This window comes from Prionailurus viverrinus, chromosome A2 (genome assembly GCF_022837055.1).
Source record: "Prionailurus viverrinus isolate Anna chromosome A2, UM_Priviv_1.0, whole genome shotgun sequence".
In the NCBI taxonomy this organism is placed as follows: domain Eukaryota; kingdom Metazoa; phylum Chordata; class Mammalia; order Carnivora; family Felidae; genus Prionailurus; species Prionailurus viverrinus.
Window position 1 is genome coordinate 119,882,845 of NC_062562.1, and position 19,673 is coordinate 119,902,517.

The 19,673-nt window shown below is 36.8% G+C and overlaps 1 protein-coding gene across 2 annotated transcripts in view; it reads left to right on the top strand.

The window, feature by feature from the left end:
• TAX1BP1 (Tax1 binding protein 1) overlaps positions 1–19,673 on the top strand; it is a 90,170-nt gene that overhangs the window by 15,363 nt on the left and 55,134 nt on the right. For both annotated transcript variants that reach the window (XM_047831405.1, XM_047831412.1), the window contains exons 3-5: positions 7,178–7,280; positions 11,891–12,078; positions 15,651–15,809. In XM_047831405.1, coding sequence (XP_047687361.1) covers positions 7,178–7,280; positions 11,891–12,078; positions 15,651–15,809 — 450 coding nt within the window. The remainder of the gene's footprint in view (positions 1–7,177; positions 7,281–11,890; positions 12,079–15,650; positions 15,810–19,673) is intronic.

Here is a 19,673-nt window from a genome sequence, read left to right on the forward strand (position 1 = left end):
GCAGATTCTAGGTTCCGAGCCATCAGCACAGAGCCTGATGCGGGGCTCAAACTCACAAATCCTAAGATCATGACCTGAGCTGAACCAACTGAGCCACCTGGGTGCCCCTGTCACTTTCTTAATATAAGTAGCTTTGTAACGTTTTGTCTTAATGGAGGGACGTTTATACTGGTTGATACTTGCATTACTTTCTCATGTATATTTAGGCACTTTTGGAGTTCTTTTTCTTTTAAAAAGGGAGGATCTTTATTCTTATAAGTGATTTTGGGAAACTACAGAATATACAAAAGAAAGAAAATGCATGCCCTTATCCATTGTACCCCCACCTTCCCCAGAAATACCTGTTGTTAAGTTTGGTGTATATTTTTCTAGCTTTTAAACATCCATAGGCTCATTTTATACTATTTTGTAGATTATATATTTATCCATATATAACTAACAAATTTATTTTCAGTGCCTTTCTTACTCCCAACTCTTAAGTCTGTCTTCCTTTACCTCTCCCCTAAAATCAGTCCCTCTGAGTCTGTTTCTCACTTTACAAGTGCTCTTTGTATGCTGTCCCTAATGTTTGTCTTTTGTTCTGTTAAGGTTTCTCCAGAATTTATTAATATCTTAGTTTTACTAGGTAATCTTGATGTCCTTCTGATCTTTACGTTCTGTCTCAGAATTTCCTTTATTGTCCGTGCTTCTCATCCAACATATTTTTCTGAAATGTTAATCCTATTTAAAGGGAAAACATGGGCACCTGGGTGACTCAGTCGGTTAAGTGCCCACTCTTGGTTTCGGCTCAAGTCACGATCTCACGGTTTCTTGAGTTCGAGCCCTGCATCCGGCTTGGTGCTGACAGTGCAGAGCTTGCTTGGGATTCTCTCCCTCTTTCTCTGCCCCTCCCCTGCTTGCTCTCTCTCTCAAAATAAATAAATCAGTTTAAAAAGAATAAAGGGAAAACATTTGTGGGTTTTTTTCCTTCCATGTTATCCTTGTTTCTTTTCCTTTTTATGCTTTTGTTTTGCTGTTGCATTAGTAGAAGAATTATGCCCAGTACTTTGGTAATTCCTCAAACTAAACTATGTGCAATAACGGTTGCTTTGGTTCCTTCCTTAGTATAGATATGCCCTCTTAACTTGATTCAAGTGCAGCTCTTAGAAGCAAAGTGTTTTGACAGTCATGGGAACTTTGTTCCTTTGTTCTAAGTTGTTGTCATTTTTCATTGTTTTAAAATTGCTGTTATCAATTCTAAATGTATTTTCTTTCCATTTGCCGTTACTAGACTAAAAGGCAAATTCCCTTGCATTTTAAGGAATTGAAATCTGTAGTCTGAGTTGTAAAATCTGAATTCCAATCATGTTTTAACCACGTGACCAGGAAAATAAAAACAAGCTGTGACTTGGACACTTTGTTGTCTGACTTTTTTAATTAGATATTTACTGTTCTTATGCACTTGTACATAATTTCCAGAGGTGTACTGTGTTTTTTCCATTATGACCTGCTCTGCTGTATTTTCACATGAGTTTAGGTGCAAGCCATACCTATCCTAAAGGAGCCTGTACTTTGTATCTTTCCAGATAGAGAGACTTTTACGTTTATTTATTTATTATTAAAAAAAAAATTTTTTTTAACTTTTACTTATTTTTGAGAGTCAGAGACAGAACAAGTAGGGGCAGAGCAGAGAGAAAGGGAGACACAGCATCCGAAGCAGGCTCCAGGCTCTTAGCTGTCAGCACAGAGCCCGACACGGGGCTTGAACCCACAAACCACGAGATCACGACCTGAGCTGAGGTCAGTTGCTTAACCGACTGAGCCACCCAGGCGCCCCTACATTTGTTTTTTTTATGTATGCCTGACATGGCCCTTCCAGAGTGACCTAAGATCCATTGTTCAGTGTTTCTTACTCAAAAGGAGTTTAAAGCACAGTTTTATACTTTATACTCTGGGTTGCATCTTGATCGTCTCCTCAGTGGTCTCAGCAGGGGATATTTGTGACATCTCGTAGCACTGTCAACTACTTCTCTTGAGAAGAGTTGCCCAGACATAGAGGCAGTAAAGGAAAGCAAAATGTTAGACTTTCTAAGTTACCAGTGTAGGCAACCAATAAGGAATAGCCTGAGCTATTGTGATTCACTTGGAGAAAACACAGCAAAGACCAAACCACTCAACATCTCTTTTGTTACACATATTTTTCTTAGATGATAATGGGTCTCATTTCTCCCATTTTGTTTTTCTTAGCTACAAACAGAGCTTTCGCTCTTTGCTGTTTCTCTTTTGTCAACTGCGCTTCTTTTAAGAATTATGTAGTTACTGACTCAGTGTTGAAAGTGGTGGAATTTCAGAAGGTATGAAAGTATTACATATCTTGCCAGGAAAGGAGTGAGTAGTGTCCTGGTGGTTAAGAGTTTAAACTTTACGTTCAAATCCTAACTCTGCTATTTCCTAGCCTTTTACTAGTTTCTTAATTTGTAAGATGATAATACTTACTACAAAACAAACATTCAGTAAGTCTCTGTTAACTGCTATTCCCAGTGCCACTTGAATCAGATACCTGTAATTGTGATGTTTGCAGTTTTGTGTGTCAGTCATTCAGAAGTTAAATGGCACACTCAGTTTTTCCTTCTCTTGACTACCTGGTCCAGGTAGACCCTGTTCACTTAGGGAGATTTCTCTTCTCTTCTCTTCTCTTCTCTTCTCTTCTCTTCTCTTTTCTTCCAAGAAAGATGTTGCTCTAGATAAGTGTTTCTTTCAAGATCAGTAAATGGACAGAGACAAAGAATACAAGCTTTGATTTGTACCAGGTGTATCTGTTGGGGGAAGAACTTCAGATGGGCTCTTTTTTAGGAGATGGTGAAGCATTGGGGGATCTAAAGTGAGGGGAGAGAGCATCATAAAATCAAGATCACTGTCCCTAAGAGGCTCTGTGTCCTTGGGTATTAATGAATGGTAACATTTAATGAATACCAGTGTGCTCAGCTCTGTGCTGATTGCTTTATGGAAATTATTTAATACAAAGCCCTTTGAGATTGTTACCATCATCTCCATTTTAAAGAGGAGGGAACAGAATAACTTGTCTGAAGTCATATAGCTAGTAAGTGCTCTTTCTGGCAGTCTGACCTTAACTTCCTGTGGTCTTAGTCACTGTAATATACTGTGCTTGCAAAAGCTACCGTTTATGGAGTGCTTACCGTGGGTCAGGCACTCTGTTGGGTGTTGCTTTTATGTTCATCATCTAATCTCATTCTTCTAACAGTTCTGAGAGAAAAAATAGCAGCCTTTAAGTGAAGTAGATCATCATGGATTACTCAAACTTCTCATCTATAGAGACGAATAGCATCTTTCAAATGTTTTCAAATGGTTTTCTTCACTGTGACATACAGAAAGAAAGAAATGTGATTTCTTGTATGCAAATACACCGGAAATAAATTTTCAGGAAGTGTAATTTAGCCTTCATGCACTCATACTTCTAATTCTGTATCATTAAAAAATAAATAGGGCTGTGAACCACTAAATTGATATTACCACTTCTTACTGGATTGTGACCTACAGTTTGAAAACATTCCTTGAGAGACTAAAGATTGCTAATATTCTTCTAGTTTCAGTGTTCTGTAATCTATAATCCTAGGTTTATCAGAATTATAGAACATATATATAATCTAACCCTGTGGGTGAGGCATAATTTCTTATATTACCTGCAAATAGATATCTAGTATAGGCATAGCTTGGTTGGGTTCCAGGTCACTACAGTGAAGTAAGTCATGATTTTCTTTGGTTTCCCAGCGCATATAAAGTTATGTTTACACTGTATTGTAGTCTGTTAAGTGCGTAATAGCATTATGTCTAAAAAAAAAAATGTATATCTTAACTAAAAAATACTTTATGCTAAAATGTTAACCATCATCTGAGCTTTCAGTGATTTATAATATTTTTGCTGGTTATGCCTTGATGATTCATGGCTGCTGACTGGTCAGGGTGATGGTTGCTGAAGGTTGGGGTGGCTGTGGCAATTTCTTAAAATAAGACAACAAAAGGGGCACGTGGATGGCTCAATTGGTGGAGCATGTGACTCTTGATCTTGGGGTTGTGAGTTTGAGCCCCATACTGGGGAGTGGAGTTTGCTTAAAAAAAAAACAAAAAACAAACAAACAAAAAAAACCCCAGTGAAGTTGGTCACATGCATTGACTCTTGCTTTCACAGTTTTTGTGTAGCATGCAGTGAATGCTGTTTGGTAGCATTTTACCCACAGTAGGACGTTTTTCCAGAACTGGAGTCAATCCTCTCAAACCCTACTGCTGTTTTATAAACTAAGTTCCTATAATATTCTAAATCCTTTGTTGTCATTTCAACAGTCTGCACCATCTCAAGAACACATTCTTTGCTCCTCCATAAGACGCAAATCCTCATCCACTCAAGTTTTATCATGAGATTGCAGCAATTCAGTCACATCTTCAGGCTTTACATCTAGTTTTCCTGTTTCCACCACATCTGTAGTTACTGTTTCCACTGAAGTCTTGAACCCTCCAAGTCAGCCGTGAGGGTTGGAATCAGCTTCTTCAAGCTCCTGTTGGTGTTTTGAGCTGTTCCCATGAATAACGTTTTAGAATCGTGAATTCTTTCTAGAAGGTTTTCCAGATCCATCAGAGGAATCGCTATGGCAGCTATAGCCTTACAGAATGTATTTCTTGAGTAATAAGACTTGAAAGTTGAAATTCCTCTTGATCCATGGGCTGTAGAATGGATGTTGTGTTAGCAAGCATGAAAACAACATTAACCTTGTATATCTTCATCAGAGCTCTTGAGTGAACAGCTGCTTTGTGAATGAGCAGGATTTTGAAAGGAATCTTTTTTTCTGAGCAGTAGGTCTCAATAGTGGGCTTAAAATTATTTCGTAAACCATGTTACGGACAGATGTGCCATCGTACAGGCTTTGCTCCATTTATAAAGCATAAGCAGAGTAGATTTAGCATAATTCTAGAAATTTTGAGACGGTAAATGAGAATTGGCTTCAACTTAAAATTACCAGCTTCATCGGCCCTTAACAAGAAAGTTGGCCTGTCCTTTGAAGCTTTGAAGCCAGGCATTGACTTTTCTCTCTAGCTCTGAAGCCCTAGATGGCTCCTTCTTTCAATATAAAGGCTGTTTCATCTACATTGAAAATCTGTTGTTTAGTGTAGCCACCTTCATTAAATATCATAGCTATGTCTTCTGGATAACTTATTATAGCTTCTACATTAACATTTGCTGCTTTGCTTTGTGCTTTATATTATGGAGACATTTCTTTCCTTAAATCTCCTGACCCAACTTTTGCTAGTTTTTTTCTGTACTTTCCTTACTTCTCTCAGCCTTAATGGAATTGAAGATAGGATAGGGCCTTGCTCTAGATTAGGCTTTGGCTTGAGATAGTGTTGTGGTGGTGTTTGATCTTCTATCCAGACCACTAAAACTTTCTCCATATGAGCAATTAGGCTGTTTGGCTTTCTTACCATTCATGTGTTCACTGGAGTAGTACTTTTTTTTTTTTTAACATTCATTTTTGAGAGAGAGAGAGAGACAGAGCATGAGTGGAGGAGGGGCAGAGAGAGAGGGAGATAGAATCCCAAGCAGGCTTCAGGCTCCGAGCTGTCAGCACAGGGCCCCACGGGGGCTCAAACTCAAGGAGTGGGAGATGATGACCTGAGCTGAAGTCGGATGTTCAACTGACTGAGCCACCCAGGTGCCCCTGGAGTAGTAGTTTTATGTCCTTCAAGAACTTTCCTTTGCATTCCTTTTTTTTTTTTTTTTTAATGTTTTATTTTTGAGAGAGAGCAAGCATGAGCAGGGGAGGGGCAGAGAGAGAGAGAGAGAGAGAGAGAGAGAGAGAGAGAGAGAGAGGGAGGGAGGGAGACAGAGGGTCGAAGTGGGCTCTGTACTGATAGCAGTGAGCCCGATGCAGGGCTTGAACTCACGAACCCTCAGATCACGACTGCGTTGGACTCTCAACGCATTGAGCCACCCAGCCACTTCTCCTTTGCATTCCTAATTGGGCTGTTTGGTGCAAGACACATAGCTTTTGTCTTGTCTTGGCTTTTGACATACTTCCTTGCTAAGCTGAATCACTTCTTTGATTTTAAGAGTGAGATGTGCAACTTTTCCTTTCACTTGAACATTTAAAGGCCACTGTAGGTTTATTAAATGGCCTGATTTCAGTATCGTGTCTCAGGGAATAGGGAAGTCTGAGGAGAGGGAGAGAGTAATGGGCCAGTTGGTGGAGCAGTCAGAACATACATATTAAGTTCATTATTTTATATGGGTGTGGTTCATGACACTCCAAAATAATTATAACATTGAAGACCACTGCTTACAGATCACCATAATAAATACAATAGTAATGAAAAAGTTTGAAATATTGTGAGAATTACCAAAAATGTGATAGTTATGAAGCGGCAAATGCTGTTGGAAAGATGGTGCTGATAGACTTGTTTGATTCAGTTATCCCAAACCTTCACTTTGTAAAAACAACAGCTACAACAAAAAAACCCAAATGTAGTATTTGTGAAGCACAGTAGAATGAATTCTGTGTGTACTTGTTTTAAACATCTCTAATACTCAGTATTTAACACTGTACGGTTTGTCTAGAAAATATAGACTGATATATGTAACATAGACATTTTGTAAGTTGAAGATGTTTTAGATATAGGTGGGACATAGGTTTTCTATATGTGTATATTAATGTCTGGGCAATACATGCCTTTTTACAAAATTTACCAATTGGCTGCAGGTAAGACTTGATATGAGAGATAAGTGAAGTTTTAGTTACCACGTTAATGGGGAGAAGGAAATCTAAACACACTGAAATTTGAGATCTAAAATAGTAAGTTTTAAAAACTTAACGTATAGTGAAGTTATAAAGAGAAATATGAGTTGTTATATTTGATCATGTGCATACTAAGATTTTCCTTGAGAAACTGGGTATCAAATTGTATTTTTAATACATAATAGAAACTGGACTGTTCATTTATATAGATCTTTATAACACTATGTTATAGCTTAATAAAAATAATAAAAATTTGACAGGCTTGTTAAAATACCCAATAATTTGTAAACACAGCAACCCATGTTTTAATTTTAGGATGCAGTAAAAGACAATATGCTATATCACTCTAGTATTAAACTACTTATAATCTCTGTGTTCTTATTATTTTCCTTTAGGTTGGATGGAGTACTGCTCGTGATTATTACACATTTTTATGGTCTCCTATGCCTGAACATTACATAGAAGGATCAACAGTTAATTGTGTATTAGCATTTCAAGGTAAGAACCGAAAACTGCAGAACTTGATGAAATTAAATGTTTTAATTTAATTTTTATGCCATTAAAAATGTTGTTCTCCATTGTAATGGTCTACTTAGGCATATCCAACATACCAAAGTTGAATTAATTAGTGTCTTTGTTTAGCAAAAGTCATAAGAATATAAATATGAGTGTAGGATACATATTTTATCTAGGCATTTAAAAGGATTTTTATTTTTGCTTGGGGCACCTGGGTGGCTCAATCGGTTAAGTGTCAGACTTTGGCTCAGGTCTTGATCTTGTAGTTTGTACTGCACATTGGGCTCGCTGCTGTCGGTGCAGAGCCTGCCTCAGATCCTCTGTGCCCCTCTCTCTGCCGCTCCTGCTTATGCTCTCTCAAATATAAACATTTTTTTAAAAAGTTTTTTTGCGGGGCGCCTGGGTGGCGCAGTCGGTTAAGCGTCCGACTTCAGCCAGGTCACGATCTCGCGGTCCGTGAGTTCGAGCCCCGCGTCGGGCTCTGGGCTGATGGCTCAGAGCCTGGAGCCTGTTTCCGATTCTGTGTCTCCCTCTCTCTCTGCCCCTCCCCCGCTCATGCTCTGTCTCTCTCTGTCCCAAAAATAAATAAACGTTGAAAAAAAAAAAAAAAAAAAAAAAGTTTTTTTGCTTATTTTTCATTGAAGAGTGAGTTTCTTTCCAGAGCCCAATGTGGGGCTCGATCTCACAAACTGAGATCATGACCTGAGCCAAAAACAAGAGTTGAATGCTCAATGTTCAGTCATTTTTAATGTGATTAATTTTCTTCAGTTAACTTAATGAATTTGTTACAGTGACTAATGATTTCACTGGTGGTTTACCATGAAGTTAAAAAGCAGTAAATAAAGAGAAAAGTATCCAGTTAGTTAAGAGCATTTTCATGGGAGCTAAGCATAAATGCAGTTGTTTTCCAAGCTTTTAAAAATTCACCAGGTGAAATATTACTTTGAAATTCAGAAATAAAAGCTTCTGCCTGCCTAAAACTCATTTGTTATATAAAGTCAACATAGTCATGAAAAACTTAGTCATAGAGTATTAGAGCTAGAAGAAATTTTAAGCACAATCCAAAATGACCTTGCTCATTTTGTGAATGAGTCATGAGAATCTTGAAATGCAAAACTTAAAACAACTAACACAAATATATAAATGTAATTCTTTGCCCAAATGAACTCTTGTTGTAATTCAACTGATTGCTTTCCTATTTTCTTTTCAATGTTATTAACCTAATGAGAGATTTTTCTAGATAGCTTTAAATTGCAGCTCTGAATAACTACATCTGGTATCTCAAACAACATTTGAACCATTTCTTAGTGGATTACTTTTGTGTGATTTATCAGACCTTGAGTATCTAGTTTGTAGAATTTTTTATTTATTTATTTTGAGAGAGACAGACACAGCGTGGGTGGTGGAGAGGGAGAGAAAACTTTGAACAGGTCCATGCCTTTTTTTTTTTTTTTAAATGTTTATTTTGAGAGAGAGAGAGAGAGACCGCATGTGCACGCACATGTGCACAAGTGGGGGAAGGGGCAGAGACAGGGAGAGAGAGAATTCCAAGCAGGCTCCATGTTGTCAGCAGAGAGCCTGATGTGGGGCTTGATCATTCGAACCATGAGATCATGACCTGAGCCAAAACCGAGAGTCGGACGCCTAACCGACTGAGCCATCTAGGTGCCTCTAGTTGATAGAATTTCTAATGTCACGATACTAGAGCCGATTAGTCAGACTATATATTTTTTTTCTGTTTAAACTTTTTATGTAAGTCTCTTGGCCATTTGCAAAGTTACTCAGCCATGGCTTAATAAATTTGGTTGTATATACTAGGAGGGTGGGGTTTTTAAAAGCTTTTAAAAATATATTGCTAGAGCTACCCTTATTTTTAAACTATATATTTTGAAATAATTTTGGATGTAAAGTTGCAAAAATAGTACACAGAATTTCTGTATACCCATTGTCCAGCTTCCGTTAATGTTAACATCTTACATAGTACATTTATTTAAAAAATTAGGAATTTAACATTGGTGCACTGCTAGTGACTAAAGTATAAACCTTATTTAAATTTTATTGTTTCCAGTAGTGTTCTTTTTTCTGTTCCTGGATCTGATCCAGAATTCCACATTACATTTCATTGTCCTATCTTCTTATCTCCTCCAATCTGTGACAGTTCCTCATTCTGTCCTCTTTCATGACTTTTACAATCTTATTTTTTATTTTATTAAAACATTTTTTTTTTTAAGAAAAAATTTTTTTAAACGTTTATTTTTGAGACAGAGAGAGAGAGAGCATGAATGGGGGAGGGTCAGAGAGAGGGAGACACAAAATCTGAAACAGGCTCCAGGCTCTGAGCTGTCAGCACAGAGCCCGATGCGGGGCTTGAACTCACGGACGGCGAGATCACGACCTGAGCCGAAGTCGGACACTTAACCGACTGAGCCACCCAGGTGCCCCACATTTTTTAAGTTTTTTAAAATTTGAGATAGTGTGCACAAGTGGGGGAGGGGAGAGAGAGAATCCCAAGTAAGCTCCGCACTGTCAGTGCAGAGCCTAATGTGGAGCTGGAATTCATGAACCGTGAGATCCTGACCTGAGCTAAAATCAAGAGTAGGACACTGAACTGACTGAGCCACCCAGGCACTTCTGTGTGGTGGTGTTTTTTCATGATTAGATTTAGGGTATACATTTTTAGGAAGAATATCGTACAAGTGCTGTTTTATAGTCACTCTTCAGTGCGTTGTATCAGGGAGTACTTGATGTTCCTCTCTCATTCCTGGTGATGTTAATCTTTTTTTTAATTAAAAAAAAATTTTTTTTTAAAAACGTTTATTCATTTTAGAGAGAGAGAGGGAGACTCAGAATCTGAAGCAGGCTCCAGGCTCTGAGCTGTCAGCGCACAGCCTGATGCGGGGCTCAAACTCACGAGCCTTGAGATCATGAGCTGAAGTTGGATGATTAACTGACTGAGCCACCCAGGTGGCCCTGGTGTTGTTAATCTTGATCACTTGGTATCTGCTGGGTTTCTCTACTGTAAAGTTAGTATTTGTCCTTTTGTAATTAATGAATACTATGGGGGAGTTAGTTTGAGACTAAGGAAATACCTTATTTTTCCTCAAATTTTCACCCTCTAATTTTAGTATCAGTAAGATCTTGCCTATAACAATTAAAAAAAATTTTTTTTTCATGTGTGTTTATGTTTTTGAGAGAGAGAGAGTGAGAGTGAGTGTGTTCAAGCAGGGGAGGGGCAGAGAGAGAATTTTCAAGCAGACTCTGCGCTGTCAGCTGAGACAGCCGGATGCAGGGCTCGAACCCACAAACCGTGAGACCATGACATGAGCTGGAACCAAGAGTCTGGCACTTAACCAACTGAGCCACCCAGGAGTCCCTAGCTTGCAACAATTTTTATTGTTGTGTTTCACTAATGGTGCTTTTCTATGCTCATTCCTTGGACATTTACTAGTTGGAATTACTATGTTGAGTAGTTGTCTCTTTCCCCATAAGCTCATAGGTATTTATTTTTTTCTATGGAATAAAATCTAATACTATCCTTTTTTGTTGTGCAAATTATTCTAGCTTTCTTTGGCCATTGGGAGCTCCATCAGGTGGGCTCCTGTGTTTTTTGACATTCCCTCCACCCCCTGCCACTTTGAATTCTTTTTTGGGAACTTCTTTCTTGCAAGCACCACAAGTTGTCCCAGGCTTTTCTTGTATTTTCTCTGATCCTCTCTCTTTTTGCTTAGGAAGAAAGTTAAATTTTTTTTTTTTTTTTTTTTTTTTTTTTTTTTTTTTAATTTTTTTTTTCAACGTTTATTTATTTTTGGGACAGAGAGAGACAGAGCATGAACGGGGGAGGGGCAGAGAGAGAGGGAGACACAGAATCGGAAACAGGCTCCAGGCTCTGAGCCATCAGCCCAGAGCCCGACGTGGGGCTCGAACTCACGGACCGCGAGATCGTGACCTGGCTGAAGTCGGACGCTTAACCGACTGCGCCACCCAGGCGCCCCTTAAATATTTTTTAACTATGGAGTGTGGTAGGTATGTATGTATGTATTTTAACTGTAAAAAATACTGGGAGCTTTGGAGAAGAAGAGGTGAAGTTTAATTTTGAGCAGGGATAATCCAGCAAATCTTAAAAGGGGGTAACAGTTGAGACGAAGGAAGAAGGAACAAATATCAAACATATTCATCAGATAATGGGCTAGATGGTGTAAATATGTTATAGATTGTAATTCTGAGGTAGATGGCTTCATAGCTGTTTTACAGATAAGAAACTGGGACTCAGGGAGGTTGAGTTACAATGGCTAGTAGTACAGCTGAATAAAGCTGTGTGATTCCAAAGGTTATTTTTTATTCTGCAAAAGTGGACTTCATCTTCCTTTCTTTTATACAATTCATGTACAGCACATTCCTTCTGTTCAATATCTTTCTTTTCATGGAATGAATGTCAAATTTGAGGGAAGATTTCTTTATATGATATATTCCCACCCGCAACCTAAACAGGGTCAGGAATGAGCAGAGATGGCAAGGTGTGTTAAATGGGGGGAAAAAACCCATTAATTTCATAGTAGGAAAGTTAATCAATTTTTTTATTAATTTTCTTTCAGGATATTACCTTCCAAATGATGATGGAGAATTTTATCAGTTCTGTTATGTTACCCATAAGGGTGAAATTCGTGGAGCAAGTACACCTTTCCAGTTTCGGGCTTCTTCTCCAGTTGAAGAGTTACTTACTATGGAAGATGAAGGAAATTCTGACATGTTGGTGGTGACCACAAAAGCAGGTCTTCTTGAGGTTAGTACCAACAGTGAGCTAGTGATTTATAGATAATTTAAGAACAGGGCTCATGTTGGCATTTAAAGAATTTAAAAGAATAACCTGAAAATCAAATGGTTTTTAACTAAAATAATAAACTTAGAGTGTTGTTTTTGGAATACTTTAAAAATCTTCCTGTCAGCTATTGATTTCACTGTGGAAGGGTGAATCAGGGAATATCCCTGTCTTTTAGTTTAGGTTGAGCATTTTTAGAATGATTTCCGTGTTCATTTTATCCAGTAAGTAGCCTGGATTAACCATAATTTAAAGAGAGAAGGTGAAAGCCTTCTTACATTCTTTTAATTGACTATTTGGGAGTCATCGCATTGGCTGTAATAGAAATTTACTGTGCAGATGGTCTAATGTCTTACGTCTTAAATTTTAGTAATTATTGAAGGAGAAAATAGAACAACATTCTTATTTTAAGATATTTTTCAGTATCTTTAAAATCTAAGAAACTAGAATGTTACATTTGAATTTCTGAAAAACGGCTTATTGGTTCGCTATGTATTTTTGGTTAATTTACATTCATGTTTAATCCGGCAGGTCATTGCTTTTTCTTTATAGTCAGGTGGATTTTTAAAGTTTATTTATTTATTTTGAGAGAGAGAGAAAGACCACATGAGGGAGGGGGAAGAAAGAGAATCTGAAGCAGGCTCTGAACTGTCAGCGCAGAGTCTGACATGGGGCTCGAACCCACAAATTGTGAGATCATGAGCTGAACTGAAACCAAGAGTCAGGCGCTTAACCAACTGAGCCACCCGAGTGCCCCAGATGGATATTTTTTATATGTAAATATTTTATGCCTTTGATTTTATTTTATTGATTTTATATCCTTATCTTCAGAAATTGAGGCTAGAGAAAAAACACAACAGGTCATAGATACAATACTTTCATTAGGTAGTCAAACTGAAGGAACCATTTTTTATTGTGAATTCTTCATATCTTCCCTTTCCCTTCCAGAAATTCCTTTCTTATCTTAAATAAAGAAATGTAACTTTTATAGGGTGACTGAAACATTTTGTGGTGACAGCCGCCTGATGATCAAGGTTTTTAGCCTGGTATTTGAATGCTAGTCAAAGATGCTGAAACAAGCCCAGCTCTTAAAAAGAATGCAGTTAGTGTTTATATTGCAGCTTTTTGAATACTTGTTAGACCACCCTGATTTCAGGACGTCCAGCAGAAAAACAGACATTCAGGCATCGGTGTCTCTCTTATGTTCCTTCTCTAAGTTAATTGGGATGTCGCACAATTTATTCCACTTCTTCCTACTCATAAGGGGTACTTGATAAAGAAAATTGAAATTTCTGTCTCTTAAATGCTGACATAAAATACTTTTATATCTGACCCAATTTTTTTGATAAATATTTTGAATTTCCACATTCATCAAAATCTTTAATGGTTTTATCTAAAACTACACAAAAATAGTACAAATATATGAGATATTATTTGTGGCACTGTTGACATTGAAGGGTTATGTCTTGTGTTAATTTAACAGGTGAACCTTGATTGAATTTTCGATTTTTTAAAAAATAGGTCATAGTTATCTTCCATTATTCCCAAAATATCTATTGGATGTTATAAAATTATTAATTTTCTTATTTATGATAGTGGTAGTTGTTGAAAAGGAGACTGTCTTTAGGAGATGCTTGCTCTGAGTACTTAGGGGTGAAATGTCTGCAATTTCAAATGGTTGTAACAAAAAACAAAAACATAAGCAAGTGATAAAGGGAGATGGAGTTAAACATGGTGAAATAATAATCAGTGAATTTAGGTGATGGGTGTCAGTTATAAAATTTTCACTATTTTGTGTGCTTGGAAGATTTCAGATACAAAATTGGAGGCAGGAATTAGACTTGTATACATTTTTATCTAATTTGAATTCCTTTTTAAAATTTCTATTTAACATTCAGTAAACTCTTCAAAAAGTATATGCCAGTTAAGTGTATCACTGGGAAAATTGGTTCTTTCATAATGTTTCTGTTGCACCATGTCAAGATATGTTTTCACTTTTAAGCTGCCAGAAAATTTAGAGCCAAAAATTGGTTTTCAGAATATAAGGTATAAAGGAAGTTTAGTGAATAAATAAACTTTTCTTTTTTGAGGGCATTTGATTGCTGTTATTTTCATTTCGTCTGATGGAGGAGGTAGAAGGGTCATTCTAAAAATTTGCTGCTCTTCCAACTTTCATAAGACCCATTTTAGAGTTTAATCAGTTTGATTCCATGACCCTGGAGAAACAGTTTAGTGTACCAGGAGAAAACTTTATTTTAGCTAAATGTATGATGCCTCCTTTGCAAAATTTTCCCTCTGAGTCTTCATTATTCCCATTTGAATCAAAGACTGTTTGTTGTAAGAGAAAAGTTAACTATTTTATTTACTACTATTTTAGGTCCTTTAATTAGTAATTTTAGAATATTGGAGGTTTTGCTGAATTGAGTTACTGTTAGTGTGCCCCCCAAAATCAATTATGTAATTTATTGTTACAATCTGCATTTTTGTCCTAAAATTTGCAGTTTTTTAAAGTTTGTTTTAATTTAGCTAAATAGAGCAGCTGTTATTCCTTAGTACCAAAAGTTTTAAGAGTAATGCCATGGGTGATGGTCTTCTATAACACACAAGGGAGTTCTTAGTACATTCAAAGATCTCTCCTAGCTTTACATTTAAGAAGAGTTATGAAATATATGATTTCACTCATGTAGAATTTGAGAAACTCAACAGATGAACATAGAGGAAGGGAAGGAAAAATAAGATAAAAACAGAGGGAGGTAAACCATAAAGAGACACTTAAATACAGAGAACAAACTGAGGGTTGCTGGTTAGGGGGGTGGGTGGGTTAAATGGGTGATGGGCATTAAGGAGGGCACCTTTTGGGGGATGAGCACTGTGTGTCATATATAAGAGATGAATCACTGGGTTCTACTAAAGCTAAGACTGTACTGTATGTTAACTTGAATTTAAATAAAAAAAAAAGTGGTATATGTTTTCTTCTTGATAAATACTCAAGAAAAACCCAGAATTAAGTCACTTAGAAAACTTAAGGGGCGCCTGGGTGGCGCAGTCGGTTAAGCGTCCGACTTCAGCCAGGTCACGATCTCGCGGTCTGGGAGTTCGAGCCCCGCGTCAGGCTCTGGGCTGATGGCTCAGAGCCTGGAGCCAGTTTCCGATTCTGTGTCTCCCTCTCTCTCTGCCCCTCCCCCGTTCATGCTCTGTCTCTCTCTGTCCCAAAAATAAATAAACGTTTGAAAAAAAAAAAAATTAAAAAAAAAAAAAAGAAAACTTAATATGCCCTATTTTTGGTACTAATTTGAAAATTGATTAGCAGGCAACTTCATAATAAAGTTTATTGATTTTATACCTTTTAATGTTTCCTTTTTTGCCCAAAGAAGGTTTAAATTTGATTTATGAGTTTTTATTTACATGTATGATTCATGAAGTAAATTGTATGTAAAAGTTCTTTTTGTGCATTTCTTTACTATTTTTTTGAGATGGAAAACAACTAATCACATTTTAGGATTATAAAAAATCAATGTGAGTTTTTTGTTTTATAGTTGAAAATTGAGAAAACCATGAAAGAAAAAGAAGAACTATTAAAGTTAATTGCTGTCCTGGAAAAAGATACAACACAACTTCGAGAACAAGTTGGAAGAATGGAAAGAGAGCTTAACCATGAGAAAGAGAGATGTGACCAGCTGCAAGCAGAGCATAAGGTTAGTTGTGTTTTATGTCACTGTTTGGAGTTGATAGTATATTGCTTGAAACTCCACTTTTTCAAGAACTTAAACAAGTAAAAGTGAATAAAAACTACCTGTTTAAAAAAAAAAACAAACCAGCATTTAGATACATACTTAGAGGAGAATAGGTCTGTTCCTGTCAGTGTTCTTCCACAGCTTCTTTTATGTTATAAATGTTTAAAATACTTTTAGCTTTTTTTGGTACCGGACTTGATGAGGTGGTTCCTGAGAACTGTTTCTTTGTTTTTTTGTTTTGTAAGTTTATTCATTTATTATTTCTGAGAGAGCACACAAGCAGGGACGGGACAGAGAGAGAGAGAAGGAGACACAGAATCTGAAGCAGGCTCCGGGATTTGAGCTGTCAGCACAGAGTGCCCATGTGGGGCTCAAACTCATGAACTTGAGATCATGACCTGAGCTGCAGTTGGTTACCGACTGAGCGACCCAGGCACCCCGCTGTGTTTTTTGTTTTGTTTTTTAATGTTTGTTTATTTTGACAGAGAAAGAGAGCATGTGAGTAGGGAGAGGGGGAGAGAGAATCCCCAGGTTCAGTGTAGAACTTGACGTGGGGTTCAGTCCCACCTGCACGAGGTTGCAACCTGAACTGAGATCAAGAGTTGGATGCTTAACCAACTGAGCCACCCAGGTGCCCCAACTGACAACTGTTTCTATATGATTTATATCTAATTGTAAAATAACTGATCAGTATTTGGGGGGGGGGGGGGGGACGGTTGGAAATATAATTAGGAGTGATAAATGCTGATTAAGGGGAGAATGGAACAAAATAGTTAAAGTTACTTTTCCAAAAAGTGGAATTCAATGAAATGTAGTATTAGGCTACATTTTGAAATCTCTGATGTGAGCTATGCTATAAATTATCCTTAAAAAGAAAACCCACATAATTAAAATTGGCACAATTTCTCGAGGTAAGAAAAAGAAGTGTAAGTATAAAACAGTGTAGTTTCATTAGAGATGCAAATGGATGTAATTTAGGGTGGCTCAGTTGTGCTCAGCTGAGCATCTGACTCTTGATTTCAGCTCAGGTCACGATCTCAAGGTTCGTGAGTTTGAGCCTCACATCAGGCTCTGTGCTGACAGTGTGGATCCTGCTTGGAATTCTCTCTCTCCCCTCTCTGCTCACTCTTTGTCTGTCTCTCAAAATAAACATTAAAAAAAAAATGATATAACTTAATAGTTGAAAATAAAAAGCAATCACCTGGTCATTGACCTGTTATTTTCATAAGAAAAGTAATTGGTTAGTTTTTCAAACACAGATTGCGATGATACATATCACAATCTCACAACTAGTTGCATATTCTTATGTCTTTTGACATGATTGACCCTAAAGATGGGATGTGTTCCATTCTTTGTCCAACAAGGCCTAGAGCAGTTAATTATTACTTGAACCAACAGTACAATGATTTTCAATAATTTTTATACTCCAGTAGAGTAGTTGTAAATTGCACACCTGAACAGAGATGATACAGAAATAGGGCTTAAATTCTGAAAAACTTTCTCTTGTAGTTGAAGAGTATTCTTTTGAGTTAGAGGGTGACCTATTAAACAGTGTGTACAATTCTAACTCTTCCTTTAGACATCTGTAATGTCTCTTATTACCATTTGCCTTTCTAGTTTAAAATAAGCAGTTATTCCCCCAATTTTACTATTAGTATCTTGCAGTAAAAGCAGGTATACTGAATTAAAATATGATAACATACCAGATGTGCCTACCTTGATTGTTAGGACATTTCAGCTAAATTATGTATCCAGTTATTTTAACTCCCTGGCTGTTTGGTATAGTTCTTATTCTTTTCTCTCTATTCTTTACATGTTTATTTCGTTTGTGCCTGGGTTTGTCGGTTTTCCAAAGTGGAATGCCAATCTTTTTTTCTTTCACTCAATTACAACAAATTAGAGGGGTGGAAGTGAGATAGAAGATGATATTCATGAAAATGGCCCATCACAGCATGTACTTGGCCCATAAGATCAAAAATGCCCTGAAATGTGGCCTTTGAGGTTTCAAATCTGATCAACTTGAAATCCAAGGGAAGAATGGATGATTGGAAGAATAGGAATGGTGGAATGGTAGGCTTTCAATTGTGTGAGATTACTCATGTGCATCAGGTCGTGCCTCTGGTTCAGTCGAGTATTAGCTGAGAGTTAATGCTGTCCACATGACGAGGGTTAAGGGCTACAGATAAGACTATTATAAGAGAGCTTATTCTGACATACTTAGATTGAGAAAGTGGTAGATTGAGGGCAGGGGATTAATGAAGCAAAATAAAATTTGTAGGAGATTGTGGCTCTTGTATCCAGAAGAGGTCTTTAGAAGTTTTTATGGCAACTCATAAGTCTTGATGACGGACACTAATCTTGGAGGGGACTTCTTCCCTGCTACTATTCTTGTGTTGGTATTGTACTCTGGGAAGATGAAACAGGTAGAAGTGATATATATATTTTTAATGGTATTCTATACTATGAAAATGGTAATTAAAAAAAGGACCTAGAACGGTGTTTGTTACATAATAGATTCTCACAACATGTAGCTATTATTTTACTAGTTTTCATAGTGATGATCTAGAGAAAGAACCAAAATGTGAATAAAATCTAAATATGAAATCCATGCCATTTTCCTCAGATTCTAGAAATGATACTTATATAATGTTGAAAAAATTTTCTTAGTCATATGTTGGCAATTGCCTGTTTATTTCTGGGGATGAAATAACGGGCTTGCAGGGAAAAATAGTTCCTTTTCTTTTCTAATCACGGGGCTTATTAATGAATTTTTTTTTTTTTCACCTCCGGAATCAGTCTTCCTCTAATCAGGCAGGCCTGCTGGGCAGCTAGAAGTCGCTTGCCTTAGTTGGGTGGCTTATAAAATCCATGACATTTCTTGGCACTTGTTTTAAATCTCTTTTGTGGTGTGAATTCTAAAAAACAATCTTGATGCTTGTTAAGAATTGTCTTCTAAATGTTTTCTCTTTGAGGTCCTGGGTGTATGTACTGCTGAATATCTGAAGGGCTATTATGATGTATCATCTACAATTTCACTTAAAATTTTAGAATGGACAGTATGGAACAGAATGATCTGTAGCACCCTTCAGTTTCTTCATGATAGAAGAAATTGTGTTTTCATTGTTTTATAAAATAAGATTAGCTTGTTAGCCATTCAATACCTGACAAATACTGAGTTAAATGTTTATAAAATAAAAACTTTCATCTTTTACACATATTGACTTTTTTCATTGCAAAATGCCAATAGAAACACTCCTATTTTGTAAATTAAAAGAATTAGATGTGTTAAGGTTATCAAAAACAGATTGGCTTAAATGTTATGTTTAATTATGTTTTAGATTATTTTGTGTAATTGGCTGCTTAAAGGAATAAATTAGGATTACAAAGTAGATTAAAACTGAAACCAACTAACATCTATAAATAATTATAAAATACATATTACATTTCACCTGTATTTTAATGTGATCTGTATATGTTCTGTCACTCATGGGTACCCTAGATTTAAAAAGTAATTATTTTCATAATTAAGGATAATTTTTACATTCATTTCTAATTCACCTCTAAGTGTAGATTTTTCTCTCCTATAATAGGCTGATTAATAAAAATAAGTCATTATACTTAATGCAAGCCAGGTGCAGTTCCTAGTTTTACTTATGTTAACTCATTTAATCCTATAAGGTGGGCATTGTTACGTAGGAAGTTTACAAAGATAGCACAGAGGTGTTACTTAACCTGCCTAAGATTGAACAGTTTGTAAAGTGGTAGAGGCAGGCTGTGTGTCTCCTTCTAGTACTCTTAATGACGCTCTATACTTTTGCCTGAAAG